This window comes from Haemorhous mexicanus, chromosome 1 (genome assembly GCF_027477595.1).
Source record: "Haemorhous mexicanus isolate bHaeMex1 chromosome 1, bHaeMex1.pri, whole genome shotgun sequence".
NCBI classification, from domain to species: domain Eukaryota; kingdom Metazoa; phylum Chordata; class Aves; order Passeriformes; family Fringillidae; genus Haemorhous; species Haemorhous mexicanus.
Genome location: NC_082341.1, coordinates 35522080 through 35538461, shown reverse-complemented (window position 1 = coordinate 35538461; position 16382 = coordinate 35522080). Strand labels below are relative to the sequence as shown.

General features: G+C 40.0%; 1 protein-coding gene across 5 annotated transcripts in view; it reads right to left on the bottom strand.

The window, feature by feature from the left end:
- Positions 1-4102: 4102 nt before the first annotated feature.
- GALNT15 (polypeptide N-acetylgalactosaminyltransferase 15) overlaps positions 4103-16382 on the bottom strand; it is a 29910-nt gene continuing 17630 nt past the window's right edge. For 2 of the 5 annotated variants that reach the window (XM_059845846.1, XM_059845855.1), the window contains exons 7-11: positions 15760-15954; positions 10874-11005; positions 9737-9838; positions 8860-8997; positions 4103-7898 (exon numbers count right to left, since the gene is read on the bottom strand). In XM_059845846.1, coding sequence (XP_059701829.1) covers positions 7752-7898; positions 8860-8997; positions 9737-9838; positions 10874-11005; positions 15760-15954 — 714 coding nt within the window. In that variant the 3' untranslated portion in view covers positions 4103-7751. The remainder of the gene's footprint in view (positions 7899-8859; positions 8998-9736; positions 9839-10873; positions 11006-15759; positions 15955-16382) is intronic. The other 3 variants (XR_009486442.1, XM_059845865.1, XM_059845878.1) reach the window with 3 other exon arrangements.

Genomic DNA, 16382 nt, shown 5'->3' with positions numbered 1-16382 from the left:
GCTTTCATGTTAAGAGCTTTCCAGATGACCTTCTCCAACAAATGCATTTTTTTCTGCCACTAGAGGTCCTAAAACCAATAAAGAATGGAGACTAACATACCTATTAATTTGGGACTAGAACATTTTTACAAGCTGGACCTCAGTGTCTGGTCCCTGAAACCCAGCGTGGGGGACAGCATGTTTTACTGTTAATGTTACTGTAATGTTAATGTAACAAATGTCTGTTAAGCAGACATTTGTCTACCTTGGCATGTTGTCTTTAAATTCAGTGTGCTCAAAAATCACCAAGTTTCTCAAATTTATTATGTCACTTTATGATCTGTAGTCTTTCAGATAGCACATCATGTTTATAGACTTCTACATCTCCTTTTTTTAGGCTTCTTGCCATTTGATTCATGTTTTCATGCTTTTCACTCTAACACAGTTGCTAATTCAAAGTAAAAATGAGGGATGTTTGAAAATGGACATTCTTATGTAAGCTGTTTCTGCCAATAGCTGTAACTTTATTTAAATCAACACAACATCAACATGAACCACATGAAATCTGACACTGTTACAGAGGCCTAGGTCTGAGAATAAAGACTTAGGTTTTTAAAAAACTTACATGACAAACTTCAAAACCCTTTCTGTAATTAATTGCTACTAAACACAGCAACATTTGCTGATAAACGAAGCGGCCTAACTTTGAACTCCAATCAGAGATTGTCAATTGTTTATGTATCTGGTTCAATTCTGCCTCTGAGTTCGACAGTCATTTTATGAGCCATCCTCATTCTCATTTTCACTGCTCCCACTTTAGGAAGTAAATAAGTTCAGTTCTACACATGAAACTGTAAAAAAGCCTTTCCCTGTCAGGCATGTAATTAGGAACCAGTACTAGGAACATAAACCTGAGGCTTCTGTTATTGTAGTAGCTCAGCTGGGTTGTTCTGCAGTCCTCCAGTGCCATAGAAAGAAATGGATGGAGGTACTTGGGCACTGAAATTAAATTCTCCTCTTCCCATTTGCCTCTATATTCTTTCTCTCTGTTAAAAATCAGATACTGATTTTCTTCATTTTGCTGAGTCTGCAGTTTTTGCTGGCATGTAATTGTTGTAGACATGTTCACAAGAGCTAGCAGTAAAAATCCAGGAAAACAATTTTTCATTGAAATTTGCCAGCATATTGAAAGCAAGACAGCCCAGAGGAAAAGGTTGTTACTTATGATGGGCGACAAGGAAGCAGAGCCCAGCACCTTGCCATGGGCAGCTGGGCCTGGGGACCTCCCTCGTCACTGCCTGTGTGAGCATCCCAGCTCTGTTCCAGAGAGCAAAGGAAATGGTGGGTCTCATTGAAAGCAAATTCAAAAATCTTGGAAACTTCTCAAAATGGAATCACCACTGTCTGCCAAGTCTGAGCATCATGTTACATCTAATCTTGAATGAAACTGCCAAAATTGTATATTTTATAGAAAATATGGACATCTTCTTGCAATTAGCAAATTATGGTCTCATTGTTCTTATTTTGCTTATCAAGTTCTTTTCCAGTGTCAAGACCTATTTTGTTTCACCCTTTCCTCTCATAGCTGATTTAAGAGTTGTTCTTGGCACTAGAGAATCTTAAGAGTTCTGTCACAGGCTGCATGCAGAAGGTTGTTCCAGGAGCTGGAGCTGGAGCTGAAACCGCACAACTCAAAGTTATTTCCTTAGCGTCAGCACCGGGCTCTGTTCCTGGGCTCGTGCGTGTGCGAATCTGTGCAGACACCACAGACTGACCGCGGGTTGCTGCACTAGGAAATTTATGTTTCCTTTGCTTTTGCAAGCAAAGGAATCAACAGCAAACTGCCCTGAAGAAGTGGCTCATGCCACCATCCAGGAGCTTGCTTTGGCAGCCAGGGATCCATCAGCTGGACAGCATGGGCTCAGGGAGCATTGGTGCTCAGCCAGACTAAGTGGTCTTCCAGGCTCTGTGGTTTGTTGACTGATTTGTAAGTGAAGGCAGCTCTTGGCATCATAGATGATAAGTTTTTGATAAGTATGACACGTGCACAAACTAGGTAAGACAACTGAAAGCCAAGGGTTTACAAGACAACATGTCCAATGTGAAATTTACTGCAAGGCTTACTTTTTAATTGACATGATGAATTCTATGAGTCTGCCCACTTGAAATATTTTGATTATTAAACTCTGTTTACTGCTTGGCTCCTGATTTCTAAGCAGGCAAAGTGTGTGCTAATAAGAGGGAAAGCAAAAGAAGACGACACTAATGCAATGACCTGTTGTCTCTGTAGGACATGTTTGCATCCAACATTTTGATTTGGCTATACTGTAGCTTTTGATCACTTTTGGTTTGTTCAGTAATCCCAAACTAGATGTATAAAGGGTGATATATCTCCCAAGCAGCCTCCCAAGGGCTTGTACTCAAGTATAAATGTCTGATGTTGTCCATCTTGAACTCCTGATACATCAAAGTACCAGTTGATTTTCTTTCGGAGCTGCAATTAAATTTTTTGTGTAATTATTACAGTAAGCGATAAAAAAGAGACTGTAAAAAACCCCAATTTTCACCTAATAGCATAATAAGAAGTGAATAAAAAATACCATGAAAAATACAATACTAAGGGATGTAATCCTTTCTGGCTCATTTAGGCCTATAACAATGTAAGTGACATTATTAGCTTATTTGTTAGCACTCTGTAAGACTGAGGGACTAATAAATGCAGGAGCAGTCTTTTGAGTAATTGCACAAAATAGATTAGATATTTAAAAATATATTTAGTATTTTTATAATATGCAAATTTTCAAAAAGTTAATTACTTTCACCTTTTTCTCAATTTGTAACACAAAATTAGCATTGGTGTAAATAAATATCACAATAGTATTACCAAAGGTCATGGACTCTAAGAAAGGTCATTGTGCAGCTACTTAGAAACTGAGTAACGCATTCAGCCCTCAGGCTGGTCTGTCTGTAACTTAGGTTCAAGCTAAGAAGAACCTTGCAAACAATCCTGGCACCTGTATCTGTTCTGTTTAGTGAAAATTCTGCTGCAGCCTTCCAGCCTATTCAGCAGAAAGATATAGAAGATTTATTATTAATATTAGAGTTAACATCTTCAAAATATTATAGAGACACTTCTGAAAATTTAAATTCTTATTCCTTTGGGACTAGATCATCCTTTAACACAGCATCCTACATAATGGGGTCTCTCAGTTTGTGAACAAAGAAGCTGTCTTGGAAAAGTGTGCCGTTAGATTTAACTCATTTGAGGAAACTGCAGATGGTAGCAAGTTTGTTCTTGGCTGTCATCTTTGTGCCTAAAGCCAGATCTTGGGGGAATCTTGGAAGAGCTGGGCACCGGGGTTGGGCTTCTGGAAGGGATTTTAGCCTGGGTACCCTTTGGGATTATTTTCCTTCCACTTAACTCCAGTTTAAAATTTATACATGACATCTGAATTAATTATCAAGAAACGCTCTCTAATCAGTATAGAGAGCAAGCATTTCTAGATAGTAATTTACCCATATTGGTTAAATACTTGCCATTGATTACCTCTGGAAATGTACTCTGCTCACCAGTAGAAGAAACTTAGACAACTGCCTTAGTTGTGACTACTGTTCAGGTGGCCCCAGTTAACAGAGGTGAATCCTGTTCCATGTGTTTAAACCATAATCATCCCCAAGAGTGATAGCTAATTTAAAAAAAAAAAAAAAAAAATTAGCAGCTAGAAGGATAGCAAAACCACTATGGCTGCTATCTCAAGTCATGTAGCCAGATTGTTTTTTCCAAAACATCCTTCCAAAGCACCTGGTGAATAAGCAGCTGTGAGCTGCCTGAAGGGTGTACTGGAGTTCACGCTTTCCAGGAACTCTGTGTTTGGAGTTCTTATTCAGACCTTTCCAATGAAATCAATGGAAATTATGGCAAACGTCTGCAAAATCAAACCCCCTCTAGATGCTGACAGGGGCAAGTCCTCCTCAACATTTCTGTAAGACTGTCAGGTGATGGCTGAATGAGGATATTGCCACTGGATGCTTTCTGACTGGGTTTTTTGCAGACAGCTCTGCTGCAGCATGAGGAAAACAAGGCATTAACAAATCATGACACAATGAAGGAAATGAAAATATGTTTCTCTGTGCACTGATACACTTTATTCAGGGCAGACACGTGCAGTTTGCATAGCTTGAAAACATGAGCTTAAAAACATGTTAGCTATTTGCAAAACACTCCTTTTTTACTGTCTTCCAATATGTTTGCAGTTTGAATCAAACTGCTTGAGATAAAATGAGATACAAAGTCAGAGTCTGAAAGCTCTCACTCACATGTCACCTTCCAGCTGTTATGGAAACCTAGGCTGTTACTGTTCTTATCTAAGATGCCTGAAAGTAGCTCCATTCTTTGCTGGGGATATCAGAAGTGGAAGCTATTGCATTTCAATCAGCAGCATTACAGCTCAATGAACAACATCTTCAAGGCAGCACCTGGAATCACACGTGGACTGAGAGATACCCTCAACATTTCTGTGCTACAGGATTTAGTATGAAGGTTGATAAACCTTCTGTCCCCGTTTAGACTTCAGGTTAACACATGGACAGGAATGCTGCCATTGTTTCTCTGTGCCAGTGATGGCACCCCACCTAACAGGACAAACCCCAGCCTACGGCCAACATCAATTTCATCAGCTGGGACTTGCCTTAAAAGTACTCTGAATAGCATTTCAAGTCTTTCTTTTCTTCCATTTTCCATGAGCTGGGAGAGGAATAAACTAGGTTGTTTAGTAAGTGCTGTCAACCAAAAGGTGACCTGTTCTTGAATCTGACCTTTTAGCTCAGCTTCATGGGTGGGTTTGGCTCAAAGCACTGTGCCTGGATTGTGAAATTCAAAGAAACAGGTGGAGTTACATTATAATGTATTTATTTGTGTTATGCTGGAATTCCTTTGCTCTTGCCTGAGGCTTTGGAAGCTTTCAAAGTTTAAACTGCTTCATTCTTGCATGAAACATTTTGTCCTTGCATTTCTCTCCTGTCACGGGAATTAGTGGAACCTGAAATGTTGACCATGTCTAAATAGATAACTGAAAGTAATTCTATGTTTTGTGGTGCTCAAAGCATCATTGTGTGCTAGTATTGCCTGAAAGATGGGTAAAAATGAGAAAAACATACCAGCATGCTTAACCACCACTCCTTGTTGAGCCCAGTTCCATGAGGAGAAGGGTTTAGCTGATGGATGTAACCACAGGGGCAAAGTCTAAATGACCGCAATGAGGAAACAGTATTGGTACAAGCAACCAATCCATTTAAAGCCATATAGGAAGGAAAGTAGGAAAAACAGGGATAGATATTTTCCCTTTGGTTTTTTTTTTTAATTTGTGTGTACTAAGTTATGTTTATATTAAAGGGAAGTGTGCTCCACAATCCATGTCCGCTTCTGGCCTATGCTCTGGAATTTAGTTCCCTTGGAAACCAAACACACATTTACTCTGTTACTAAGTGAAACAAGTGCATTAACAATTATTTCCCAAATAGTACTGCACCATAGATTTTAATTTTATTTTTTGAAGAGGTATTAGGTAACACATTTTTCTATGGTACATATATCTACAGCAAACCTTCTTTTCTAGGTTTTTAACACTATGTTAAAAAGGAGTATAAATGAAGATATCCATGTCTCTGAAATTCTAAACATTTCCTCTCTAAACCAAAAATCTTTTCATTTTTCTTTGTGATAAATATCACTTGTGGTCAATTACCATATTTGTATACATATTTTTTAACATTTACCTAAATTCTGAAGGAATTATATTCCCAGTGTAGTGTCCAAAATATAATAAATAATACATAATTTAAAGACCTGGCATAGTCATAATTTAAAATAAAGGCATCACATGTCATTAAAACAGCATTTTACTCAACATTTATGTAATTTAAAAAATTCTCTTTTCTCACCCTAGATTTGGGCAATGGTCAGGTATCACTTGTGTTCTGGAAGAGGTTGCTATCATCATCTTAGGTGAAAATTAAAGCATTTTCCAGAATGTCACAGGAAATTTTAAATGACACAGCAGAAATACTAATAGATTCTGATGCTATCAAAGAAAGCATAAGTGGTAATCAAGATGATTGGAGTGATGCCTGAACACAGTGTGGAATCTTTAGCACTCTAAGTAGACAGAGAGTTAGACTCTGGGAGATGTTTCGGATAACACAACAGAATAAACTCTTCCTGTCCTCTGTTGTAACCAATTTTATATGCTTGATACCAATTTATTATGATTTACTGAGAGCAGGTAACTGGAAGGCTCTAAGCAGAATAATCTCTTACTCCTTCCTTTCTCTGAAGTTTAAACAATGTGCTGTACATTTAAAAAAACCCCACAATTTTCTGTCTCTTGAAAATAATGCAAAACCTAAGTGAGTTTTATTAAAGATGGCCTTCCCCTTTAATATGTACATAGGATTAAGATTGATTTATACTATAAATCAGATGTGTTGATGTGAGAAGACTCCCAAATCTTTGTTCTTCTTTCTTAGCAGGCTCTTGGGAAGTGTCATCATTGACTTTATCTTCAAAAAGGAAAGTACCCTAATGAGATACTGAATTGAAAGTTTACTTGGCAAAGTTAATACTGTGTGAATCCATTCTTGTTATTTAACCTTATCTTTCATTCACTCCTTTGAAAGACAGCAGGTCAGCAGCAATGCAGGCTCTACAGAAAAAGCTTCTTTAGAAAATTTGGTCTTTTCAAGATCATCTTGAAGACTCTCAACAGCAAGAATCTATACCATTTTCTTGGCTAAAACTGACAGCTTGAAAGACTTAACTCAGGCTGCAAGCAAATGGAAGCAAACCAGTATTTTCTTCCTAGGAAACTGGCTGTTTCCCTTCACTTGCTGTTTTCAGCCAGCACTTCTGTTACTGTAATAATAATAATAGTAATAATAATAATAATAGTAAGCTCATCCCATGGCTTTACAAGAGCAAATGGATGCTGCCAATTCTTTCTATTCCCAAATAAGCAGAGAAGTTGTTACCCTCCTACTACCACAAAAGTTTCCTGAGGAGCTGTCCTTAAATATAATTAAAACAACAATAAAAAAAGTTGTTGATATTTCAGTCTCATTCTCCCATCCAGATTCGACTGTGGACAAGGAGTGTGCCAAACACTGAGGACTGTTAGTAGTCCAAGTCAATTAGAGCAATTAGTGCCTAATTAGGTGTTAATTTATGCTCTGTGTAATCTCACAGAGAGTAGAAATTTGGCTCAGGTTAATTGGAAAACAAAATTTTTGCCATTGCATGTGGAAACACCTATTAGTTCCATACATACAAAACCTACTTTGTTTTACATGAGTCGAGGGCACTGTAAAACAAGGCTAAACTCCTGTCCTGGTTTAGCTGGCTTTCTCTTACAGTTTCAAGAATCTCACTTTTTTTCCTGTATCCTGAGAAGTCACAGCATATACTGAAGACAAGCTATCTGGCAGCCAATTTTCCATGTTTCCATCGAAGGGCAAATTTAAGTGTCTTCTGCAATAGCAGAGTTGAGAATTTATTGATTCTCACAATCTCTCTATTCCCTGCTTCACAGAATAAATAGAGGTTTTAGCTAGAGCTGGATTAACCAAGAGCCAGGCTTTTAAACAAGAGAAATTCCTGACTTCCCTGCATGCTACAGCAAACACAAACATCTTTCTTGTCCTTGTAGGAAATGCATCTTAAATCCCAAGCAGAAGTAATGTTAAACTTTGGAGACTTGACCTCTGTAGAGACCTGCCAGTCATCTCTGACGTAGCCCATGGGAACGCTCAAATTGCCACACCTGATTTGCGTTCTTGTTACATGCACACAGAAACAAGTCCTTCTCATCTTCACTCTTTGCTGCCTCTATGCATTTGCCAGAAAGGATATGGACAATCATTCCATTCTACAAGATGAGAGAAGAAGGGAAAGAAAGAACAAATCAAAAGTAAGGGATTTCCAGTAAAAGCCAGGCCATGTTTCAGAAAATTTATATACAATATATCACCAGTAATAACTGGTTGTTCAAATATTTTTTTAAGCAATGCTCCAAACACAATGACTGGATTTAGCTTTCTGCCCAGAGCATGGTGAATATTCATTCACCATGAAGCTAACCTTCACCTTTTGAAGCTAGCATGCGTGGTAGGTACCGAGTTCTCTTCCACCACTGTTTTTTCCTGTAGCTATGGGTTGTCATCAGCACCAACCTCAGTACTACAGGCCACAATATTTCATAAAGACCAATGCTTGCCTTAGAAATCAACCAAAATTACAGTAGGACTCTTCCAGAGGATTGCTGGATCCCTTCAACTACAGTAACTGCTATTTTCCCAGGCTGTCCCAGAGCATGACATTTCTCAGTCTTGTTGAGGAGTTCCTGTTCTACTGGGTAAAGTTCACTGAAAAACAGTGAATTCCTCTAACAGGAATTTTGCTCTTCTCTTACCATGCAGGAGAAAATTTAATGTTTCCCATTGTAAGCTCCACAAAGGGCTCTCATTTGGGAGTGCTCATTATTTCCAAACCCTCCCTCAACTTGAAAGAAATGGGAAAGGATTTGCCCTGCTCTTACTTTCACAACCACTGATTCTGATTCTATTCAAATAAGGCCAGTAAGACAAACAGGTAAAACAAAGGATTTTAGGTAGGATTTCTGTAGTTTGTATTTCTAAACCAAATACTTTTTACATAGACAGTGCTAGTGGGCAAGAGTCATCCTATTTTTTTTCTGAGTTAAAAATGTACAGAAGTGAAATTTGCTCTTCAGGTACCTCGTCCCTTCCTCACACACAAATCTGGAAATCACCTAGTGATCCCACAGTCACCATCAGCTGCCTTTCCCCCATGGCAGAACCACTACTGACCTCCTGGACATCCCAGTGCTGGTTGCTGTTGTCTGTCTCCTTTGTACAGTTTTGAGGGATAACCTTCCCATGTCTGACATCAAAGCAAAGCAGTGGAGCAGAACCAAGCAAGATTTCCTTCATGTTATATTCAAAGTGCTGGGGAAGGAAGGCTTTGTTTGAACAATGATGGATGGACATCCCAGTTCATTTTTAAATGCTAGTTCTAAAGTCAATTTCCTGTATATGTTTGTTAATATGCAATCCAAACATGAGTTAGAGACCCCTCAAGCAGTTCCCCCTGCTAGCTAATTCTGGCATAACTATTTACCTAAGGAAAGGCTTTGTGAACTATGATTATGTGTGACATAAACCCACCCTGTCATAAAATTTTCCGGTTTCATAAATATTTGAACAGAAGGGTGTTTCTGACAGTGTCTTCACATGCTGCAGTTTGAAATGTGCCTGCAGCTCACCCCGAGCTAGACCAATGCCAGCTAGGGAGTGTCTTAGACTGCAGTTTAGGCATTAATCTTCAGATTTAGTCACTAAGGGGGTATCCCCTCCTCCCCCTCTATATTTTGGAATTGTTATGTATTTTTTACTCACAAGCTTTCTGTTCCCTAGACACTACCAAATGTACTAAACAAATAAGCCCTTAATTTTGTCTTCTGGAGCAAAGTGTGGGTATCTGCCTCAGTGACACACGTGGGCATTGGCATTTTTTGAGTGGCCCTCAGCTGTGGAAGAGTGGGCATTGTTGCTTTAGCACGTGCTAATTTTGAACATGCCAGTATTTCCACTAGTGTCAACCCAGCCTCTTACATGTTGGGGTGCCTGTCTTCTGCATGTCTCCCTAGCTCTGACACAGTGCCTATACACTCAAAGTATACCTTACCTGGGTGGGACTGTCACTGCAAGGGGAGAGTTCAATAGACCCTTCTGCAGTAGCTCTTCCAGGCCTGTAATCTGCACAGAAGCCAACACCAGTATTGTAAAGCTGTAAGTAAAGGTTTATACTGAAATAAATCACAATTGGATACAAACAAAATATCCTTCAGCTAACATTTTGTGATTGTATCCCTTTATGATATATGATTTTGTTCATAAATCAGGCACTATTTCTTTTCTTTCAGACTTGATCTTGCATATTGATCTTGCAAACTAATGTGATATAAAAGGCAGTGTTTCACCAAGGGTCAGTTACCCAGCGAGTTTTGTTTAAATTAGAGAGAACCACTTCTGGGTTTAACTATTATGATAATTAAAAGAAAAGTATCTAAATGTTTATGCTAGTCAAAATTGCACTTCAATGGGACACTGTAGTCAGAAAAAACACAAGATATTCCTGAAGAAAAGAAACGTGACAATTCCTCCGATCCACACTCAGTTCTTACTCTTTTCTCAAGCTAAGTTTGAAAATAAAGAGCACAAAAAATAGTAAAAGGACACAGTAAAAGCTGGCTAAAGATAGCTGAGTGTGAATTAATTAGTAGACCTTGTTGCCTTGTTGGGGGAAACTCCCTTCCAGTAAGGCTTCTGGGAATAAATTAATATTTAATGAATTAAAACTATCAACTATGTGTTTAAAAAAAACCCCAGACATTCCCTGTCCTGTACACAGCCAGGGAAATGCTATTGCTATCACTTCTGTCCTTTAGGAAGTGCAGGACTGAAGAAATCCTTTTTTTTCTCTTTGTGCACATGGGTCAGCACAGAGATATCTTGGCTGCTGTCACTTCTGCCATCTGCACAAGGCAACACAGTTCTTTTCCTTTACTAATGGCACCTGAAGAACCTAACGTTAGGATCTTCTGAGCTGTGACACTGAACTGAGTCAGACACTCTGCGTTTAGTTCCTGGCTGGTTTTCAATGTTTATGTGAGAATTTGGGCCAGCTCTTTGTCTTTTTCTTTCTCCTCCCACCTTGGTTGCATTGCCTGTTTGGACCGAGTACTCAGGACATGGAAGTGACACTGGAGTCTTTGAACAATGCAAAAAAGAAGGTCATTCTTCATGGTGTGTTTTCTCTTACCTTGCCAGAGAACCTTGGTGTGTCTCCAGGTTGGGAGAGTTCAGGGTACACATTTGAGAGAAACCACTGGAAATTTCTACAGCCCAGTCTCTTCTGTAGCTGAAGGCGCTCGCTGCAGTCTGGCTTCTCTGCCTTTATGGAGAAAGGGAGAAAGGGCAGCAAGGTTATTGGTGTATTTGTGTTAGAGATGCTAGTAATGGAAATGACTACACAGGAATTATTTCTACCACCTTTTCTATCCTGAATGTTAGAGATATTTAAATGTATCTCTTATGACATATACAAAGGGGGAGATCCAGCTATAGTCTTCCTCAAACTTTGTGCTAAAAGAGCCACAGTCTGGCATTGTGACAGAAGTGTTTTGGAAGTAGCATACATTGTGAAAATAAGTATTTCCTCTAAAATTATTATTATTATACTGCAAGATAAGTCAGTCTTTGTCATATTTTTATTTTAAAAAGTCAGGACCAAGTTTGATAGTTGTTGCACTGAAATTCAGTGGGATTGTATTAGATTGCCATTTAATATATAATTTTTCCCATTGATAAAAACTCAATTTCCTGGCCTTTAACAGCCCAAATTACCCAGTTGCTGTCAGTCCTCTATGATCAGAAGGAAAAAGTGATGACAGAATTTAACCCAAAATATAGTCTATCAGCTATTATCTGTCTATTATCTGACAGTTACTAATTCTAATGAACAAAGGTGTTCTGCAGCTTTAATACATAAAACCTTTCCTATGATTTCGCCATTTTCTTGAATTATAAAGACACAAAATCAACTTTCCTGGTAGCAACTCTTATGAAAAAAGACAAATGCCTTCAACTCTTAGTGCAGCTACAGGCATCTGTACTGCAAAGGCTGACAGGCTGAATATTTGAGTGTATTTAGCACTAAAGATGACTAATGGGGTTCTCAAAACCTCTAAGCACTTATGTGTCTAATTCTGCAGTTTCAAAACCACACAAAACACTTTTCTAAATCTCTCAAGTGCCCAAATATTAAAAACATCTAACAACCCTTAAAAGTTTCTCTCCTCTTTCTTGCCAGCAGTAGATCTCCCCTCTTCATGTTTCTACTTTTTAAAAAATGCAGTTTGCGATGGGATTCCAGGAAACTGGTCTGGATTTCTTTGTCAAAAATTAAAATTGGCAACATAAGCAGAGAATTGCCCGTAAATAACTTTTTCACAGACCAGCTATTTCTCTGAATCCATAAAAAAGAAAGAAAAGGACTTTGCAGCATGGAGAACACGGACAAATGAAGGGCCTTGGTGATCCAAGGTGAGGTGTCAGTCTCTAAAGGCACGGATCAATCATTCCATATGGCACTGTTTGCCAACCTTTGTTAACTCCACAGGCGAAGCTCAACGGTTGCAGGATGTTAAAGAGAACCTCATACTTCAGTGTCAGTCTTAGATTCAGTAAGTGTAACAACAAAGCTTAGCAATTCTGCACCACACAGACCTGTCCTCTAGAGGTTTTCTTGGAAAAGGGAGAGAGAGAAGTAAATGCTTCCCCTAAAAAGAGATGTTTCTCATGAGACCCTGCCTTTACTGAGGAAGGCAGTGGCAGTAAATCTCATTTTATCATACTAGTTACAGTCTGCATTTGATGCTGAATAAATGGTGTAAATAAGGTAAAGAAAGTCATTGTCCCGGTAAACCAATCTGAAAGGAAACTGTGCTTGTAAATTCAATATGCAAACCACACAAGAAAAGGAGCAAAAGAGCTGGTGGCTGAAGTAGTAAAGAGCTGGGAAGAGCCTAATTCATCTGTTTAATGCTCATACCACAGGCATTCTGTGCAAGATGTGATTCAGACTATAAACTAAGAAGAGTTATAAAGCCACCTAAATGGGGGTCACTGGTTGTTTTCTGCAGTGAGCAATGGTGGTGGTGAAGACTCACGGAGAATTCTATAGTGGCCCATAGGTGGCTCTGCTCACCCTTTCAGCGCAATAAATCCCCTCAGGGCCCTTTGCCGCTGACTGGCAATAATGTCTTTGCTTGCCTGTGCCTTTTGAATAACATCCCGCTGCACTGACAGGCTAAAAACATCGGCTGAGAAAGAAAGGAACACACAAAAAGGGCCATTTATGTTACGGTATGCTGCACACAGAGATCATAAAATTGATCATTTGAGGGAGCATCACACTCAGAAGTAGTAAAAGTATTCTGGTTAGAATAAACTCAGGCAAAAAGTCATGCTGCTTACAGCTAGCAAGCTGTATCATTGGTGACTGTAGTTTTTAGTAGACAAAATTGCTTCTGAGCTGACAAGAAAAGCCTTCAGGGAATTATTAAATGATTTAAAGACCTCGCTGCCCATTTTAAAAGGCTTGGTCTAGTGGCTATAAACCTTTATGAATCAATTGACAAGCTCCTGGCCAGTGAAGTTCAAACCACAACACAGACAAGGAGGGAGGATCTTTTAAAAATTTGTGAAAATAAGAGTAAAAAAGGAAACACAATAGTTCCAGACTCTACAATTAGTAGGCTAACTGGAGAGGCAGATCCACTGGTGGAGCATAAGGAGATCAGGCTAGGCAACAAGAGGGAAGTCACACTGATTTACAGTCCTGTTCCTCTCCCCACTATAATGCAGCTTCTGCTGGATCTGGCTTTCTTGGGTGATGGCCAGCCCTGAATGACTGAGGCATGCAGGACAGGTATTACTGGTGCTCACCAGTGCAGGTGAGCTCATTAAAGCCATCAGGATTGGTGGCAGCCTGGGCTGTAGCAACCAAGCCCTTGAGATTGTGATCTCAAAGAGTGTGAGCCTGGTGAGGAGCAAAGTCAAGACCCTGAACTTTGCAAGAGCAAACTTCCAGCTGTTTAAGGAGCTGGTGAAAAAGATCCCCTAAGAAACTGTCCTTAAGGGCAGAGGTGCTGACCAGAGCTGGCAGTTCTTTAAAGCCACTTTTCCTATAGTGCAAGAACTCTCTATCCTAGTGCATAGGAAATTGAGCAATGCAGGCCAGAAACTAGCATGGCTGAGCAAGGATCTGCTCCTCAAATAGAGGAGTAAGAAAGAAATGCACTGACTGTGAAAGCGGGGACAGGTGACCTGAGGAAGGTACAGGGATATGGTTTGAATATGTAGGGGCAGGGTCAGGAAAGCCAAGGCAAAGCTGGAACAGCACTTGGCAAGGGACACAAAGAATCACAAGAAGGGATTCTATAAATACATAGGTCAGAAAAGAAAGGACAAGGAGAGTGTAGCCCCCCTTCCTGCCGATAAGCAAGAAGAGTGAACTGGTGGTGACTGATATGGAGAAGGCTGAGTGCTATTTGTCAGTCTTTGCTGGCAGTCAGGCTCTCCATTCTCTCAAGACCCTGATCCTCTGAGTGAGTGGGAAATGGGAAGGAAGTCCCTCGCCCTATAAGGGAAGAGAAGTGGGGAATCACTTGATGGAACTGAATAGAAGTGAGGGCTTCAGGGAGAATTTAGAGCAGCCTCCCAGTATCTAAAGGGGACTTACAAAAAGGAGCAGTAGTTTTAAACTCAAAGAGGGCAGGTCTAGATTAGTTATTGCGAAGAAATCCTTTACTCAGAGGATGGTGAGGCATTGGCACAGGTTGCCCAGAGAAGCTGTAGATGCCCCATTCCCTGGAAGGGGATGAGGAATCATCCCTGAGGCCTCATCCCTGCTCAAGGCCATGCTGGATGGGGCCCTGAGCAGCCTGATTTAGTGAATGGCATCCTTGCACACAGCAGGAGAGTTGGAATGAGAAGACCTTTAAGGTCCCTTCCAACCCAAACCATTCTCTGATTCTACGAAATGCAGGAGCAAATATGAATGGGAAACTGCACAGCACCTACCCTTGCTCTGCCTAAATGCTTTCAGTGAATTTTTTTCTCCTTAAAAGCCTGGCATTGTTAAATGAACAGGAAGATAAATTACACATTTTCATTCAAAACTGCTTACAAGTTTGTCCACTGCCTTGTAGAAAGAATATGATTACAAGAAAAGGTACCGGAGCCAGAGAATTCCTGAGAACTGCAGCAACATTAACATTATTAACAACATGAACTACAGCAACATTCCCCACAGCTGCAAGACTCCCAGTAATCAAACATCCACTTGTTTGTAATACAAAGGATAGAGAGTTCCTTGACCACTGCTGATCTGCCATGAAGACTGTCCTTAAAAAAGAGGTGTGGCCATTCTGTAGTTATGGGATGGTGTGTAACCTGCAGATGGTTCAACTGTAGGTGCCTGCCAGGGTTACACCACACATCTGCCTACAAGCCTGTCCTAGCTTACAGGAGGCTGGGAATCCAAATTGCTGGAGGAATGTCTAGTCAGATGTCCTCTCCATGCTTCTAATGAAAATGTAACTTGCAAATAGTGGTGTGTTGAGGTCTGACTTTCTCAGTTCAGTTACTTCTGGATACGTCAGCTCAGGGGAAAAAACATATCTTTTTTGTCACTAGACCACTCAGATATGTTCCCTTTCAGGAGAGACTATAATTTGCCACTTGCCTGTGAATAATACTGAATATCTCAGGAACTATATGAGGAAAACCAGTAACTGAGAATGAACCCTCTAGGACAGTTCTCTGAGCACACAGTGCTGCAGGCTTCCACTTCAGATGCATCACAACCCTCCATGTACTATCAGTGACAAAACAAACCACAGCTTGTTGGGGAGTCATTTGGAGAAGATATAGGTTTGATATAAACCTCCATAAGGTTTGATAATCTCAGCACAAAGCTGAACTTAGCTCTCTCCTTCCTGATCTGACAGCTCTTTCACTGGAAGGTTTAATAAAAAGATTATCCCCTGCATCTGACTGCATACAGACATCCCCATTCCTTTTCCTCTCCCTTCACCTATCTCAACACAAACCTCAGAAACAAACCTCTACAGATGTTTTTACCTTGCTGATTAAGAAAGCCACTGTGTCATGCTTGTAGAAGTTCTCTTTAAAGGAGCCCAGCCAGGTCTCTGCTATTCGGATTTTGTTCCTCACAATGGCCTCTTCATAGGAGAAAGCGCGGGGGAAGTGATTTCGATAGACATGCCCAACTCGGGAGCATGGGATGATTTCTACAGAGCCACCACAGAGCCAGGTCTGAAACACAGTTGAAAGCACAAATAGAGATTACCTTATTTAGATTACTTCTATCTGAAAGGGAAAAGCTCCTTTACTCTAGGCTCTGCTTCAGGAAATCCTGGAAACAGCAGGAGCATTCTTATATGCTTCTTCATACATCGCTCCCCACAGACACAGAGAAGATACTGGGCATTCAGACCTCTGATTTGACCCAGTATGGCTATTTATATGCTTTTATGTTTTTCTGTGCACAAACAGTGCAGAGTAGTTGAGAGATCTGGGTGCACACCTTTTCTGGGACAATAAAAACACTATGCCCTTTGTGCCTGCAATTTTCATTGTATTTCAATATCAGTTACTCTTTGCATTCAGCAAAAATCAATGCAAAGGATTTAATATAAACAATTTGCTATTAAGACTACAGGCTGGCAAAGAAATAAAGCTAC